The 14,140-nt window shown below is 43.9% G+C and overlaps 1 protein-coding gene across 1 annotated transcript in view; it reads right to left on the bottom strand.

The window, feature by feature from the left end:
• CUL4B (cullin 4B) overlaps positions 1-14,140 on the bottom strand; it is a 117,516-nt gene that overhangs the window by 39,635 nt on the left and 63,741 nt on the right. Inside the window, exons 10-12 of the mRNA XM_030210525.1 lie at positions 12,520-12,587; positions 12,142-12,260; positions 609-801 (exon numbers count right to left, since the gene is read on the bottom strand). Of these exons, the coding sequence (XP_030066385.1) occupies positions 609-801; positions 12,142-12,260; positions 12,520-12,587 (380 nt within the window). The remainder of the gene's footprint in view (positions 1-608; positions 802-12,141; positions 12,261-12,519; positions 12,588-14,140) is intronic.

Below are 14,140 nucleotides of genomic sequence, written 5' to 3'. Positions count from 1 at the left end.
ATTTGAATAATGATGTAAAGCCAAACTATTACATGAAAAATCTCTTGTAACTGAATATAACTCGCCTTGGAAAAAGGTGCAAGCTAAATGTTTTCAATACAAATTCAAAAATTAAGTCATTTTGGTTTTATGTTTGTATCCAAATTCCATCACTTAAGATATTTCTGTACACAGATCTGGAAATGGATGCAATTGTTAACTCAGGCCAACAAAACCTTGTGCACCTTGAGCGTGTTCTGCATAAATAAATACATAAATATTGTAATATCTGCTATCATAGTCATTGTACTGTATAGCATTCTGAACATTTACATAATACAGTACAAAAATAGACAGCTCACACACGGTTTATGCTATAACATTTCATTCTCCACCTCTCTTTCTAAATACATGGAAGTACTCTATGAATAATAAACCTGAAACAATAAATTGTACTCAGTCTTATCCCACATAGTAAACCAAAGGAATCAAATTCATGGTATCTGGAGCCTAACTGTGGGGATAAAAGAGTGGTTGGAATCCCCTGACAGGCATGCATTGCTCTTCTACTGAACCAGTTTAATGTAGCTGCACTATGAACAAGAATCTGACAGAACAGGACAGAATACCAATGAGTTCCGCTGGCTTATTTGGTCTCTTGTTAATGAAGGTTTCAAATGCTTCTTTCATGGCATTGACAAATTTTTCATTCTTCAAAAAGCAAACATCAATCACATGGTCTACTTTATCCTTAAAGTCCAGCAGTTCCTGCACCATGGTCTTATCCTTTTCTGGATTAATTACTATAGTGCTGCCAAAAGCCTGCCAAAGAAATAGAAAGATCAGACAATTAGAAAATCTAAAATTCCAAAACAAGTTAACGTGAAAGCCCTTTACCTTTACCCTCCATTTTTCAATTATCTAGCTTAAATCACTAAGGGGGTCTTTTACTAAAGCTCAGCTCGAGTTATTTGCAGCAGGGCCCATTTTATTCCTATGAGCTCTGCTGCAGATAACTTGAGCTAAGCTTTAGTAAAAGACCCCCCTCTGCTCCTATCTCAAGTCTTACCGGTTTAACATTATATGATGCATTTTACTTTCTGTTAATATATTTTGAACATTTTTATTTATTTGGATTTTGCTCACACCTTTTTCAGTAGTAGCTCAAGGTGAGTTACATTCAGGTACACTGGATATTTCTCTGTCCCAGGGGGGCTCACAATCTAAGTTTGTACCTGAGGCAATGGAGGGTTAAGTGACTTGCCCAAGATCACAAGGAGCAGCAGTGGGATTTGAACCGGCCACCTCTGGATTGCAAGACCGGTGCTCTAACCACTAGGCCACTCCATGTTCATGTTTTTCTAATTGTTATGTCAGCTGCACTGAATCAGAGTTCTACTCGGGCTAATGTGGGATATGCCATAAATAAATAAATAAAATTAATTAATTTATCCATATTGTTATCAAGTTCTGCATTCAGTATCAATGATAAAGCACGCATTTTCCAAGATGGTGCTGCCAAGGCTAAGTGAGTGGGAATCACGCCTGTCTCTTTTAACAGGTACATGCTACAGTGTGTGAGTGGGTGTGTGTGGGGGGGGGGGGGGGCATGAGGGTTGCTACTAAATACCAAGCATTTTATTTATTTTGGAGCCGGAGGGAGGGAGGGAGGGAGGGAGGGAGAGAGAGAGAGTGCTGCTATATGCCAGGGACAATTCAGAAATTGATCGGGTGCTCCTTCCAAAATGCACTCCCAAGATCTCCTCAGGAGCGTAGGTCGCACTACTGCACAGGCTCATAGCTGTGGACTAAATGCTTTTCAGGACGCTGCTCCCAGCAGCAAAGGAAGGTGTCTGCAATCCGAAGTTCCCTTGGCCAGGTCTATGAGAGACACCCCCTCACTACTCACAGTGCTGGTGGAAGACCTCACTTGCAACCACACATTGAAAAAATACAAATGTTCTCAATGCCCTTATCTTGGGTTTAGATTTAAATGTTAAAACCTCTAGCTGAAAGAAATCAGTTTTGGGGGGGGGGGGGGGCCTAATTATCCCCTTCCACTGAAGCCTGCACCCTGAAGCAGTGGCATAGATGCGGAGGGGGGGGGGGGAGGTCTTGGCCCCATCCAGAACTGCAGCACCCCTTTACCTTTGCTGGTGGGGATGCTGAAGCCCTGCCAACCAAATACAGTGCTATTGCTCCCCTCCTCTTCATGCTGATTTCTTAACACAGAAGTCAGCGGCTGAATGCACACCATCTGCGTTAAGAAATCAGAATGAGGAGGAAGGGAGCAGCTTGGGCACCTTATTTATTTGGCTGATGGGGCCTCGGCATCCCTGCCAGCAAAGACATATTTAACGTGTGTGCATCGGAGGGGGAGGAGGGGAGAGGTGGTGTTGCCCTCCACCAGTCCACCCATGGGTGCCCCCAAAAATGGAGGGACGGCTCTGCCCATGTCCTGAACTGCATTCCAAAAATTACCCTCTGGCACGTGAGCCGAGCTGATAGGAAAGACTGGAGCTTTGGCCTATTGTTCTGAAAAGAAGTAGTGCTGCAGGCTGAACTCTTAAGTTTCTAAACCAAGCTCCCTCAAGAACAGCCAAAGAAAGGGGTGCATGCTCCCACCCGCTTCCCACTTACTGCTAGAGTAGCATGGAACAAATGCTGCAGAGTTCCGATGCCTTAAGGTAAGAAAGCAACTTGACAACCAGTTATTTAAATCCCTCTCAGGGAAAGTAAAAAAAACAAAAAACAACCCCAACAACAACAACAAACCCCCCCCCCCCCAACAGTGAGTAAGAACTCAGATCCCAACAGGCTCATTTTCGAAAGAGAAGGACGCCCATCTTTTGACACAAATCGGAAGATGGGCGTCCTTCTCACAGGGTCATCCAAATCGGTATAATCGAAAGCTGATTTTGGGCGTCTCCAACTGCTTTCCGTTGCAGGAACGGCCAAAGTTCAAGGGGGCGTATCAGAGGCGTAGCGAAGGCGGGACCTTGGGCATGCCTAACACATGGACGCCCTTGACCCATAATGGAAAAAAAAAGGGCGTCCCTGACGAGGGACGTCCTCAACAAAACTTGGGCGTCCCTTTTGATTATGCCCCTCCATGTATCAAATTAAATTAGCTTTTTGTTTTTGAGTTTACAACTTTAAGTGATGTACTCCTTTGCTCAAATTTCACACAGGAGCTGCTTCAGCAACCAATCCAAGAGCTGTATAGTCTGCCCATCATCTGCTGGAGACAGAGAAATACGTAGCATCTAAGTCTGTATGGCGCCCGTATGGGGTGAAGCATGCATAACTTCATTTTTTTCCTCTATCTCCATCCGTTGGCTGATGGGCACAACCCACAGGTTCTGGACTGGTCTGAGAAGTATGCTAAGGAAAAGCCCATTGGTAAATTAGACCCTGACTGGTAAAAATAATAATTAACCTCCCTCAGAATTAAAATGCTTGAAGATGCAATCTAAACACACACAGACAAGATCGATCTATGGAAAGAATTAAAAAAAAAAAAAAAAAAAAAAAAAGACTGGCATGTGGGTTAAGCAGGTAAGGTCCCATCCTATAAGAAGGCTCTGAGCATAAAAAACCTGTAGTAGAGGAACCTTTTCCCAGTTGCATGGTTAATAGTACCAGGCAACAACTATTCTGCTCATCTACAGCAGGCTCCCATCTCCCCCACCCCCCTAAATCTGCCAAAAAGAGAATCTCTGACAAACACCTGTATTCAGGCCTTCTGCCTTACCAGCAAGAGAGGAGCATTTTTGTACTCCCATGGATATTGACTCTCTGGAATCACTATCTGAAGTCATGTAGAACGAGAGGACATGAAATGAGATTGAAGGGGGGCAGACTCAAGAAAAATGTTAGGAAGTATTTTTTCACGGAGAGAGTAGTGGATGCTTGGAATGCTCTCCCGCGGGAGGTGGTGGAAATGAAAACGGTAACGGAATTCAAACATGCGTGGGATAACCATAAAGGAATCCTGTGCAGAAGGAATGGATCCTCAGGAGCTTAGTCAAGATCGGGAGGCGGGGCTGGTGGTTGGGAGGCGGGGATAGTGCTGGGCAGAGTTGTACCGTCTGTGCCAGAGCTGGTGGTGGGAGGCGGGGCTAGTGCTGGGCAGACTTATACGGTCTGTGCCAGAGCCGGTGGTGGGAGGCGGGGCTAGTGCTGGGCAGACTTATACAGTCTGTGCCACAGCAAATGGTTGGGAGACGGGGATAGTGCTGGGCAGACTTATACGGTCTGTGCCCTGAAGAACACAGGTACAAATCAAAGTAGGGTATACACAAAAATTAGCACATATGAGTTATCTTGTTGGGCAGACTGGATGGACCGTGCAGGTCTTTTTCTGCTGTCATCTACTATGTTACTATGAGGCTCATTTTCAAAGCACTTAGCCTCCCAAAGTTCCATAGAAACCTATGGAACTTAGCCTCCCAAAGTGCTTTGAAAATATGCCTCTATGTGTGACTTTCATACATGCCAATTCTAACCTTCTTCAACATATGTTGCTCCTCTTTTGAGATGACTAATTCACCCAATGTGCTGGGAGATCTTGAGCCTGATCAGGAAAAGAGGAGTTGCTAATATAGAAAATCATTCAATATAAATGTTCTGATGAGACACTAAATCCCAGACTTAGGCATTTTAATGAGCAAAACAGTGTTTATGATTTCACTTGGTTAATTAACTTAAAAGCATAAACACCTCATGCAAATTTTATTTTCTTGTGCAATTCTTTTTTTATTTTTTTACATATATTTTATTAGTTTTCAAGGGCAACCACGTACCAATAGACAACAAAGACATAACTGTTGCTCATAATAAATCAAAAGAAGCAAACAAGAATCACTATACAAATAGCAGTGTCAAGCACCTAGTAAGTATAGTGCTCCCCCCACCCCAATACCCCCTATCATGAAATGCCTAGCCACCTCGCGGCCACTTAGAAGTTCTATCCCCAAAACAGCTCAGGTTTGCCTGCACCTACCACTTGTGCTCTACACTAGCACCCTCCTCCCACTGACTGGGTCCCAACGGCCTCTTGGAAAGTCTCCTGCTCTCAAATTATTTCCCAGTGATTTCTAGGACACTGGGGCCACACTCCCAGGGGTCCCACAGCTCCCAGAAAGAACCCACAGACCCAAACCACCAGGATTCTTAGTCAGTCCAGACAAGCAGAGGAAATAAACTATAAAAGGTTTATTGTCATAAAACTATTGACCAGTGAACTATAAAACAGATAGAACAAAAACAGCACATAGGTAACAAACAGGATTAATTATAAAACTATCTAAACATTTTATCACTACCTAAAGAGTGCCTGTTAAGTACAGGAAATACAGCTGTTCACAAGTTACAGAATATAACTGATCACAGGGTCTCGGTAGAGAGGTCTTTCTCCCTCTACTTCTAAACTGAGACTAACAAAATACCTCACAATTACCGTAAATGGGAAGAAAACACTTACTTCTGGTACAGCTTTAAAAAAAAAAAAAAAGACAATTGCCATCTGCTGGCCAATTAGGAGAAATACATGTCATCAGTAAGATAATTACAAGAAAGACATGTCATCAGCAAAACAATACACTTCATAGGCTCAGGAACCCACTGTTCCCCCCCCCCCCCCCCCCCCCCACTTATTCCATCTCCCAAAATCTGAGAATACCACAGTGCTAAGCTATTTAAAATGCAACTATGAACCATTGAGGTCAGAGTCCCAAAAAGGTGAGCATGTTTTAAGGTAACGATCACCCTAAGAAGGGGATAGGTCCAGAATTCCTTTGCGCTCCAAGATACACAGTGTAATCATAGAAGATCTAATGTGCCACAGTGGGTGGGTCTGATGAGAGCCAAATGAATAGGATGACTTTTTTAGTCAACAGAGCCGAGCGTTTAAGAAAGGCTTGCATACCAGCAAGGGCCTGGTCCTGCAACTGAAACACATCAAACAATAGCTGAGGAGTTGGTATTCAGCATACATGCTAGAACTGTGAAACATGGATGCACAATTGAATCCAAAACCATGAGATAAGGCAGTGTGCTCTGGTTCTTGAAAACTTAGGGCAGTCATCAACAGATTACAATATGGCACGAAAAGCTCCACAAGGAGATACATAAAGTCAAATAAAAAACTTAAAAAATTGCAATTCCCACAGTGAGGCACTCTGTAGTTTTGTATACATTTATGTGGACTTTGGACATACAGGGCCAAATCCCCCAACCATTTCTGGGCAAGTGTGGCATAATCATAATCATATTCCAGCAATGTCTCTCTTAAATAGCCATGATAATATTTGAGTGGTATAGAGAATTGTGCATCTAAGCCAAACATTGTGAGAAAGTTCTCTCATACTGCAGAAGGCAACGAAGCATATCGCAAACAATGCTTTAACTGGGCATAAACAAATTTATCGTTAGGGGGTCAAACCAAGGTTAGCTCACAAGTCCTCAAAAGGTTTAAGAGTGCCCTTATCAGTCAAGGCCTGGTGAAGATTAAAAAATAAATAAATAAATAAATCACCCAGACTTCCAATGCCTAAAAAAAAAAAAAAGGGGGAACTCCTCCTTCACCAGAAACGCTGTATTCCCCAAGAAAGGCAAGAGAGGAAACAACCCATTGGTCAGACTGTGAAATTGGCAAAGCCAACACCATTGCTTTGCACAGTGGTAGAAAGAGGGTGGCAAAATATGGAGGCGTCCTGGAGTCAACAACTAAAATGGTGCAGTAGCAATAATTTACATTCAGTCTCAGTGCAGGAAAATAATTCAGTTGTGACACCAATGTGTAATATGCCACAGGCAACAACTGAGAAAAGTTTTAAACTCAGCACGCCCAGGCCCCCCTGCAATCAGGGGAGTCACAGATGAGACGCAGAGTGGGAACGGCAACCCCTCTAAACGGTGTAAAAACTTATCCTTGTGCGTTAAAAAAGTGGAAGGACCTGAAAAACACAGGTCCAGTTAGGGACAATGATCATATTATAAAGAGCTATATGATCCATTAAAGAGTAGTAAGGCCTGCCACATCCAAAGGGTGGATCTTGTGGACTCACAAAGGGAACAAAGGTTATTTTCATGTCATTGTTTTAAGTGCGAGATGTCAACCCCTAAGTACTTAAGTTTGTTGGGTATCCACTGTAAAGGGAATTTGCCCACCCAGTGCTGACAAATAGTCTGGATAGGCAAAGCTACAGATTTCTGTAAGTTAAGCCAAACCCCAGAAAAGCAGAGAAATTTGGCAAGGATCTCCAAAAGCTGGGTCAAGGAAGGTTGGGAGTTAGAAGGATGTCATTGACGAATGACAGCACTTTGACCAACATATGAGAGAGAACAATACCTGAAACATCCGGGTCATGAGTAATGGAACACACCAGGGGCTCTAAGTACAACAAAAATAGCTGTGAAGATAATGGACACTTGTGCGGCGTGTAGCCTTAATGACTGAAAATGAGGAAGTGCGAATTCCATTAACCACAAGGGCCGTTGTAGCAGAAGCACATAACGTTAAGACTGCTTTTAAAACTCCCTGCCCCTACATAGCGTAAGACCTGAAACAGATAATCCCAGTGGACGTGGTCACACCCCAGAACGAACCCAACCGGGTGCTCACCTATAAAGTAAGGGATATGCAAGGCCAAACAATCTGCCAAAATCCTGGCTAAAATCTTCATGTCTACGTTTAATAAGGAAATAGATTGAAAGGACTCTTACCAGGTTTAGGTATCAAAGTAATGAGAGCCTCATTGGACCTGTGAGAAAACGAGCCCTGAAAAATAACCAAATCATAATAGACTGTCAATGGGGCACAAAGATGTGTGGCTAATAACTTTTGGTATTCAGGAGAAAACCCATCAGATCCAGGCACACTGCCAGAGGAGAAAAGTTTAATTGCCTGCTGGACTTCTGTCGCATAAAGTGGGGCGCCCAATTGAGCTTGCATTTCCAAAATGAGCACAAGCAAACCTGAATCCTCTAGATAATCCAATAAGGAGAGGCCCTACAGACTTGGGACCGCAGAGTATACATGGTAGAAATAATCATAAAAAAAAAGATGGGCTATATCTGCAGGGCAATGAACACGAGAGCTGTCGGAGGCCAGAAGGGAAGGAACGAATCTAAATGGTAACCAAGCCTTGGCTACCCTGGACAACATCTTGCCTGCCTTATTCCCAAATTATGGTATTGGAAATGGTGATAAAGCAAGATTTCTTAGTTCACTCATGAATGAGAGAGTTCAAGGTGGCTAAATTAGTCATCACAGCGTCTCGACTGGTAACAAAAGAACATTTCAGGTAAGCCTGCTTAGCTGTCTTATTGCAGTTTTCTAAGAGAAGACTGCCTTGCGTAAGTCTTTTAGCCTGGGCACACATACAACTTACAATATCCCCGCAAATAACTGCCTTGGAGGCCTCCCAGAACAATATGGCTGTATCTAAGTGGGTGGTAGTCTCGGAATACAGACCCCATTTTTGCACCAAAAAGTCTTGGAACCCACTATCCTGGCTCAAATATGATGGAAACTTCCAGTAGCCCTGTGAGGCCTCACAAGTCCCAACTCGATATCCACCCAGAGAAGGGTATGGTCAGAGACTTCAATAGGGCCTAGTGTCACCTCACCCAAAACCCTAGAAAAGACGAATGTAGAAATCAGAATGTAGTCTATCCGAGACAATGTGCTATGGATCGTGGATAAATGTATAATTGCACAATGTGGGATTGAGCAGATGCTGAGAGTCCATAAGACTGAGCATTTTACAAAGATATGGCAGATCTTTACCACTCCCCAGAGCACTACACGCTCAAGGAGATGAGCAATCTAGTTGGGAGTCAAACACTTGATTAAAATCCCCTAGCAAAATCCAGGGAGCATTGTCAAACTGAAGTGTCATTTGCACAAGTAATTGAAAAAAGGTAGGATCGTAAGTGTCAGGCTCGTACACTGCACAAAGATAATATTCCTGGCCCATAAAACTAAGGTGAAGTAAAACATAGCAGCCCTCTGTGTCCTCGCCCAACCAGGATATGCAGGGCAAACCCTTCTTCAAAAGGATGGCCACACCTCTGCAATGGCCCACCGACAAGGAAAAAACACTCCCCACTCACTGTTGACGTAATTTGAGGTAATCCTCATCAGACAGCTTTGTCGCCTGCAAACAAGTGATAGAAGCTTTGTGGTGTTTTAACAAGGTGAGAATCTTGTAACCCTTAACTGGGGAAGTAATCCCTGAGACAGTCCAAGAAATTATTCTAGGGGCAAGAGTGTTAGTCATAACACCTGTCTTGTGGGTGAGGTTCACGAGCTGACCAAAACTGAAAAAGCCCGGGTTGCCTAGTCTCAACCCGAGTAGCCCAAGTGGAACTCAATGACAAAAAACAAAACAGAAGACACCAAGGGGCACAGAAAAGGACCCCCCCCCCCACCCTTTAGAAGGGAGATAGCAAAAAATCAGCATAGCATAGCACAGCACACTTGCCAGAACTTACAGGAATACAAACCCACCCCTACCTCCTCCCCGCCAAACCCCACCCCTATCCCTCTCCCACCTCCCATGCCCTCCTCTCCCCCACTATTCACAGAGAACTGCACCTCACCCACCAAACGTGAGCAAGACAGCAGGTCACTGCAGCAACGCTATCGGGTGTTCCTTCTCCAAAGGAGCCAAAGTAACTTGAAGGCATAAACTGTTCACACACTTTCCGCTGAAGCAAAGTCCTGTGATACAATAGGCTCTCACCCATGGAAACCCACGGATCATCATCCAAAAAGAAGAGAGACTGATAGGACGCAGGTACAAATCTCCCGTGGAATTATAGTACCTGCCAGGCCACACATCTAGGGCCCATCTAAAGAGTCAGTCAGGTGGTGTTAGATATACTGAGTCAGTCAAATACCCCTCCCCTCTCCGGGGATGTATAAGCGATCCATTGCGGAACACTTTAAAAATGGCAGGATACTGTAGCATGAATCAAAGTTTCCTCTCCACCAGCTGAGCACAGGCAGATGAAAAAGCTTCTCCGTGAGCACTGCTGAATGATCTTGGAAGATTTTTATCAGTTCATCAAATTTTGTGTCCTCTTGGCATCCATTATATAAGTGCAGCACTCTGGCTTTCTGCGTATCATCAATAGAATTTATCAATTACAACTCGGGGGCGCAGGTCATGGGTACGCTGTGGGCCAATACAATGAGCATGTTCCAAATGTACAGTGTCACAGTCATCAGCCAGGTTTGTAAAGTCTGGCATCAATTCTGGAAAACCTACAAACTGCACATTTTCCCTTCTAGAATGGTTTTCGAGGTAGTGGAGCTTCTGCTGTTGCAATCACTTAAGTTCCTCAAGTCAGGTCAATTCCGCGGCCTGTGTCTGTACGGGGTCCTCGACATCCGACACCCTGGCCTCTAACTCGCCTGTGCACTGCATGAGCTCCAGTGTTAAGCTGGTAAGACCTGAAAGCTGTTTCGAGAGGTGTGTGAACCTGCAATCCAGGGTGCGCACCATTGAATCAGTGATGAAGGCCTTCTATCCCTGCAGCTGGGAAGTGGGGTGGGTGGGGGGAAAGAGTCCACCATATTGACATCCAGCACACAACCCCGGTTGTCCTTTCACCTCGGTAACTTAAGGGCATTGCCAAAGATGACCCGGTGAGGTATCTGTCCATACACTTTAAAGATGGCACTGGGTGTCGAAAGAAGTTTTAAAAATTGTACAGGGAGTGCAGATTAGGCTCGACTGGGGAAAGGCGCCTGGGCAGCTCTCAGGAAATGCATCTGGAGCTGCTCACAGCATCATGAGACCCCTTTCTTGTGCAATTCTAAATAGAATATTTACTTAAACTAATTTGATGCAAGTCAAAAAATAATAAAATTACAAACAGCTTTGTACAAAACCGTCTGCTAAAAGCTGTACAGCTATCAGACTTTTACCCATCTATAAATCTGCCTGAACATTCCATCCCATAGTAACATAGTAGATGACGGCAGAAAAAGACCTGCACGGTCCATCCAGTCTCCCCAACAAGATAAACTCATATGTGCTACTTTTTGTGTATACCCTACCTTGATTTGTACCTGTCCTCTTCAGGCCACAGACCGTATAAAAGTCTGCCCAGCACTATCCCCGCCTCCCATCAGCCCCGCCTCCCACCGCGGGCTCTGCCACCCAACCTCGGCTAAGCTCCCCACCACCGGCTCTGCCACCCAATCTCGGCTAAGCTCCTGAGGATCCATTCCTTCTGAACAGGATTCCTTTGTGTTTATCCCACGCATGTTTGAATTCTGTTACCGTTTTCTTTTCCACCACCTCCCACTGCCAAATTATCAGGCAACTGGCAAGCAGTAGTTGTTGAAGTCCATTTATGGCAATCCTACTGGAGAAATTCAGGATGGCCGTAAAGGTACTGGTCTATATTGTTTTAGCATGGACAAGGGAAATGGCCTCTCTTAAGACATGTCCAATTAGTTTTCTAAATGCCTGGAATTTGGTCCATGCTCTCTGCTGGGCTTCGATTGCTTTCCTTTCTAACCAGACTCTGCCCTTCATTCACCTCATTTTCTCTGCTGTCTATGTTCTCTTCTGTTTCCTTCCTTGCCACTTCCACATCCCTCTTCGCATTCATTCTCTGCACTTGATCCTAGTCACATTTCATATCACAGTCAAACTGTGAATAATCACTTTTAAGAACAGTTTCTCTTTTCCTCCTTTTTCCGTCGAAATGTTGCAGCTCTGCAACTCACATTTTCCTTGTGCTCCATGCACAGATGCAAAACGCAGCTTGTTTTGCATATCTTCCCTACTTTTATTTCTGATATGCAAGATGCCCCCTCCCAGTCCAAGATGAAAACTCACTTTCATCCAGCGTACCCCCAACACTTAAGTCCTCAAAAGCTTCCTTCCTCTGGTTCACTTAACATATTTGTGCACTATACTGTAATGGTGGATTGTTTTACTGGGAGTAGGGCACAAAATTAAAACAGAAAATAAAATGTATTGCAAGTATACCCTTGCATATCATTTAAATCTGTTGAAATTATCTTTTCAGCCCTACTCTGCTCTTGCTTCAACCTCAGTATTTACTATAAAACTTATACCAACTGTGCATTGGCAACAACTTCGACATTGCAACAGCAGCCCTATAGCACCATACCTTGATGTATTCAATCCAGTTCTGTAATAGAACCTGTACACCACCCCGCACTCTGCTGAATAACTGATAGAGCAGTGACAAGTCCTGGATTCGGTTTTCATCTAAAAGATGGTTTAAACCTGTATTGAGAATTATTAACAGGCATTAGACACCAAATCATATGTTAGCCACATCATCACTGAAACGTTCACTCAGAGAACCTCAAATCTCTGGAAAATCCAAATCAACCAGCAGGACCAGGCCAAATCTGGTTTTCCAGCACCATAACAAACTATTGCATATGGGTAAATATTTGGTTTGACCTGGCTCTATAAAGCTTGAAGGACCTTAGTCTGACTCAGTAGGGCTTATCTTTATGTTCTTAGTATGAAGCATTACCTTTCTGAAGGACCGCTGTTAAATGTTCGCCTAGAAGTTGCTTTTCTACAGTGGCAATTAATGGTTTCCTAGAATAAAGAAGGTCCGATTATCTCTCTAGGAAAGCCAAAATGTAAAGATAAACAAAAACAGACTGCCTTTGAGAAGCCCCCTCCCCCTCCCCAAAAGAGAGGCAAGCTAGGCCATGCCCTGCTTTCCACAAGGTGTTTAAAGAAATAGAAGCAGTCAGTATTCAAAAGCACTTATGCTGTCAGTGGAGGTTGTGCCGATCCAATACAAATAAATCAAACTTAATTCCTGGAAGATGAAAATATAAATTATTTGGCCAAAGTAAACCATCTATAAAGGGGGCAGCGTTTGGGGCATTCCAGGAAGAGCACCGCTTACACATATTCTGCCTAATATTCAGTGGCATTTATCCAGGTAGCAGTAGCTGCTAAGTGCTGCTGATCGGGGCCATAATTGGATAATGCTAATGAAAATCCAGGTAAGGCCCCTGCAAATCCCTGAAAACTGTCCTGATACTATCCAGGGAGGGGGAGGGGTCTGAGCAGAGCTAGAATTTATCCAGGTACTGATAATATTTAGTGCCAGTACCCAGATAGCTATCCAGGCAACTAAGACAGAGAAAAAGGCTGCCTGGATAGCAACCCTAGGAACGAAGGCGTTGGAGCAGACACAGTGGTAAGAACATAGAAGACTTTATTGATAAATAGATTTTAAAAAGTGCCCCTGTGCGCACCAACAGTGAAAATGTGTGCCATAAAACCTGTGTGTGTATTTTCAGGCCAGCTTTTTTTTTTCCCCTAAGAGGTCACTTATGCACTTCTAAAATACCAGCATTTACACATTTCTTACTACCTTTTGAATTGAGTGTCACGTGTATGATTATCTCCCAGTTGGTGAGATGTTATACGTGTGTGTGCCCGATGCAAAGAGCTCCTAGCTCTCAGAGAATGTGTCCGTTCTCTTGAGGCTAGAGTAGCAGACTTGGTGGAGCTGAGGGAGACAGAAAGGTACATAGAGGAGACCTACAGGGATGTTGTAGAGAAGTCCCACCTCCAGTCTTTTAGCCCCTGTACTACCTTGGAGGAGGGAGGTCTCCTAGAAGGAGAGCATCACCCTGGTGAAGTAGGAAGTACTCCTGTAGCCAGGACCTGCCCACCAGGGGATGTACTATCCTCTCGCACCGAGGATATGTCTCCAAGTGCTGACTGGGATTCAAATTCTATGTGTAAAGGGGAAAAGGATAGTGATAGGAGTGTACTACCATCTGCCTGTCCAGGATAAACATACGGATGCAGAAATGTTAAAGGAAATTAGGGACACAAACAAACTGAGCAACACAATAATAATGGGTGATTTCAATTACCCCAATATTGACTGGGTAAATGTAACATTGGGGCATGCTAGGGAGGTAAAATTCCTTCATGAAATCAAGGACAGCTTTATGGAACAGCTGGTACAGGAACCAACGAGAAGGAAAAATTCTAGACCTAGTCCTTAGTGGAGCACATGATCTGGTGCGGGAGGTAATGGTGCTGGGGCAGCTTGATCAGTGATCATAATATGATCGGATTTGATATTAGCTTTGAAGTAAGTATACATAGGAAATCAAATA

The sequence above is a fragment of the Microcaecilia unicolor genome, chromosome 7 (genome assembly GCF_901765095.1).
Source record: "Microcaecilia unicolor chromosome 7, aMicUni1.1, whole genome shotgun sequence".
Lineage (NCBI taxonomy): Eukaryota > Metazoa > Chordata > Amphibia > Gymnophiona > Siphonopidae > Microcaecilia > Microcaecilia unicolor.
The sequence above is the reverse complement of the archived record's forward strand: the minus strand, read 5'-3'. Positions and strand labels throughout refer to the sequence as shown.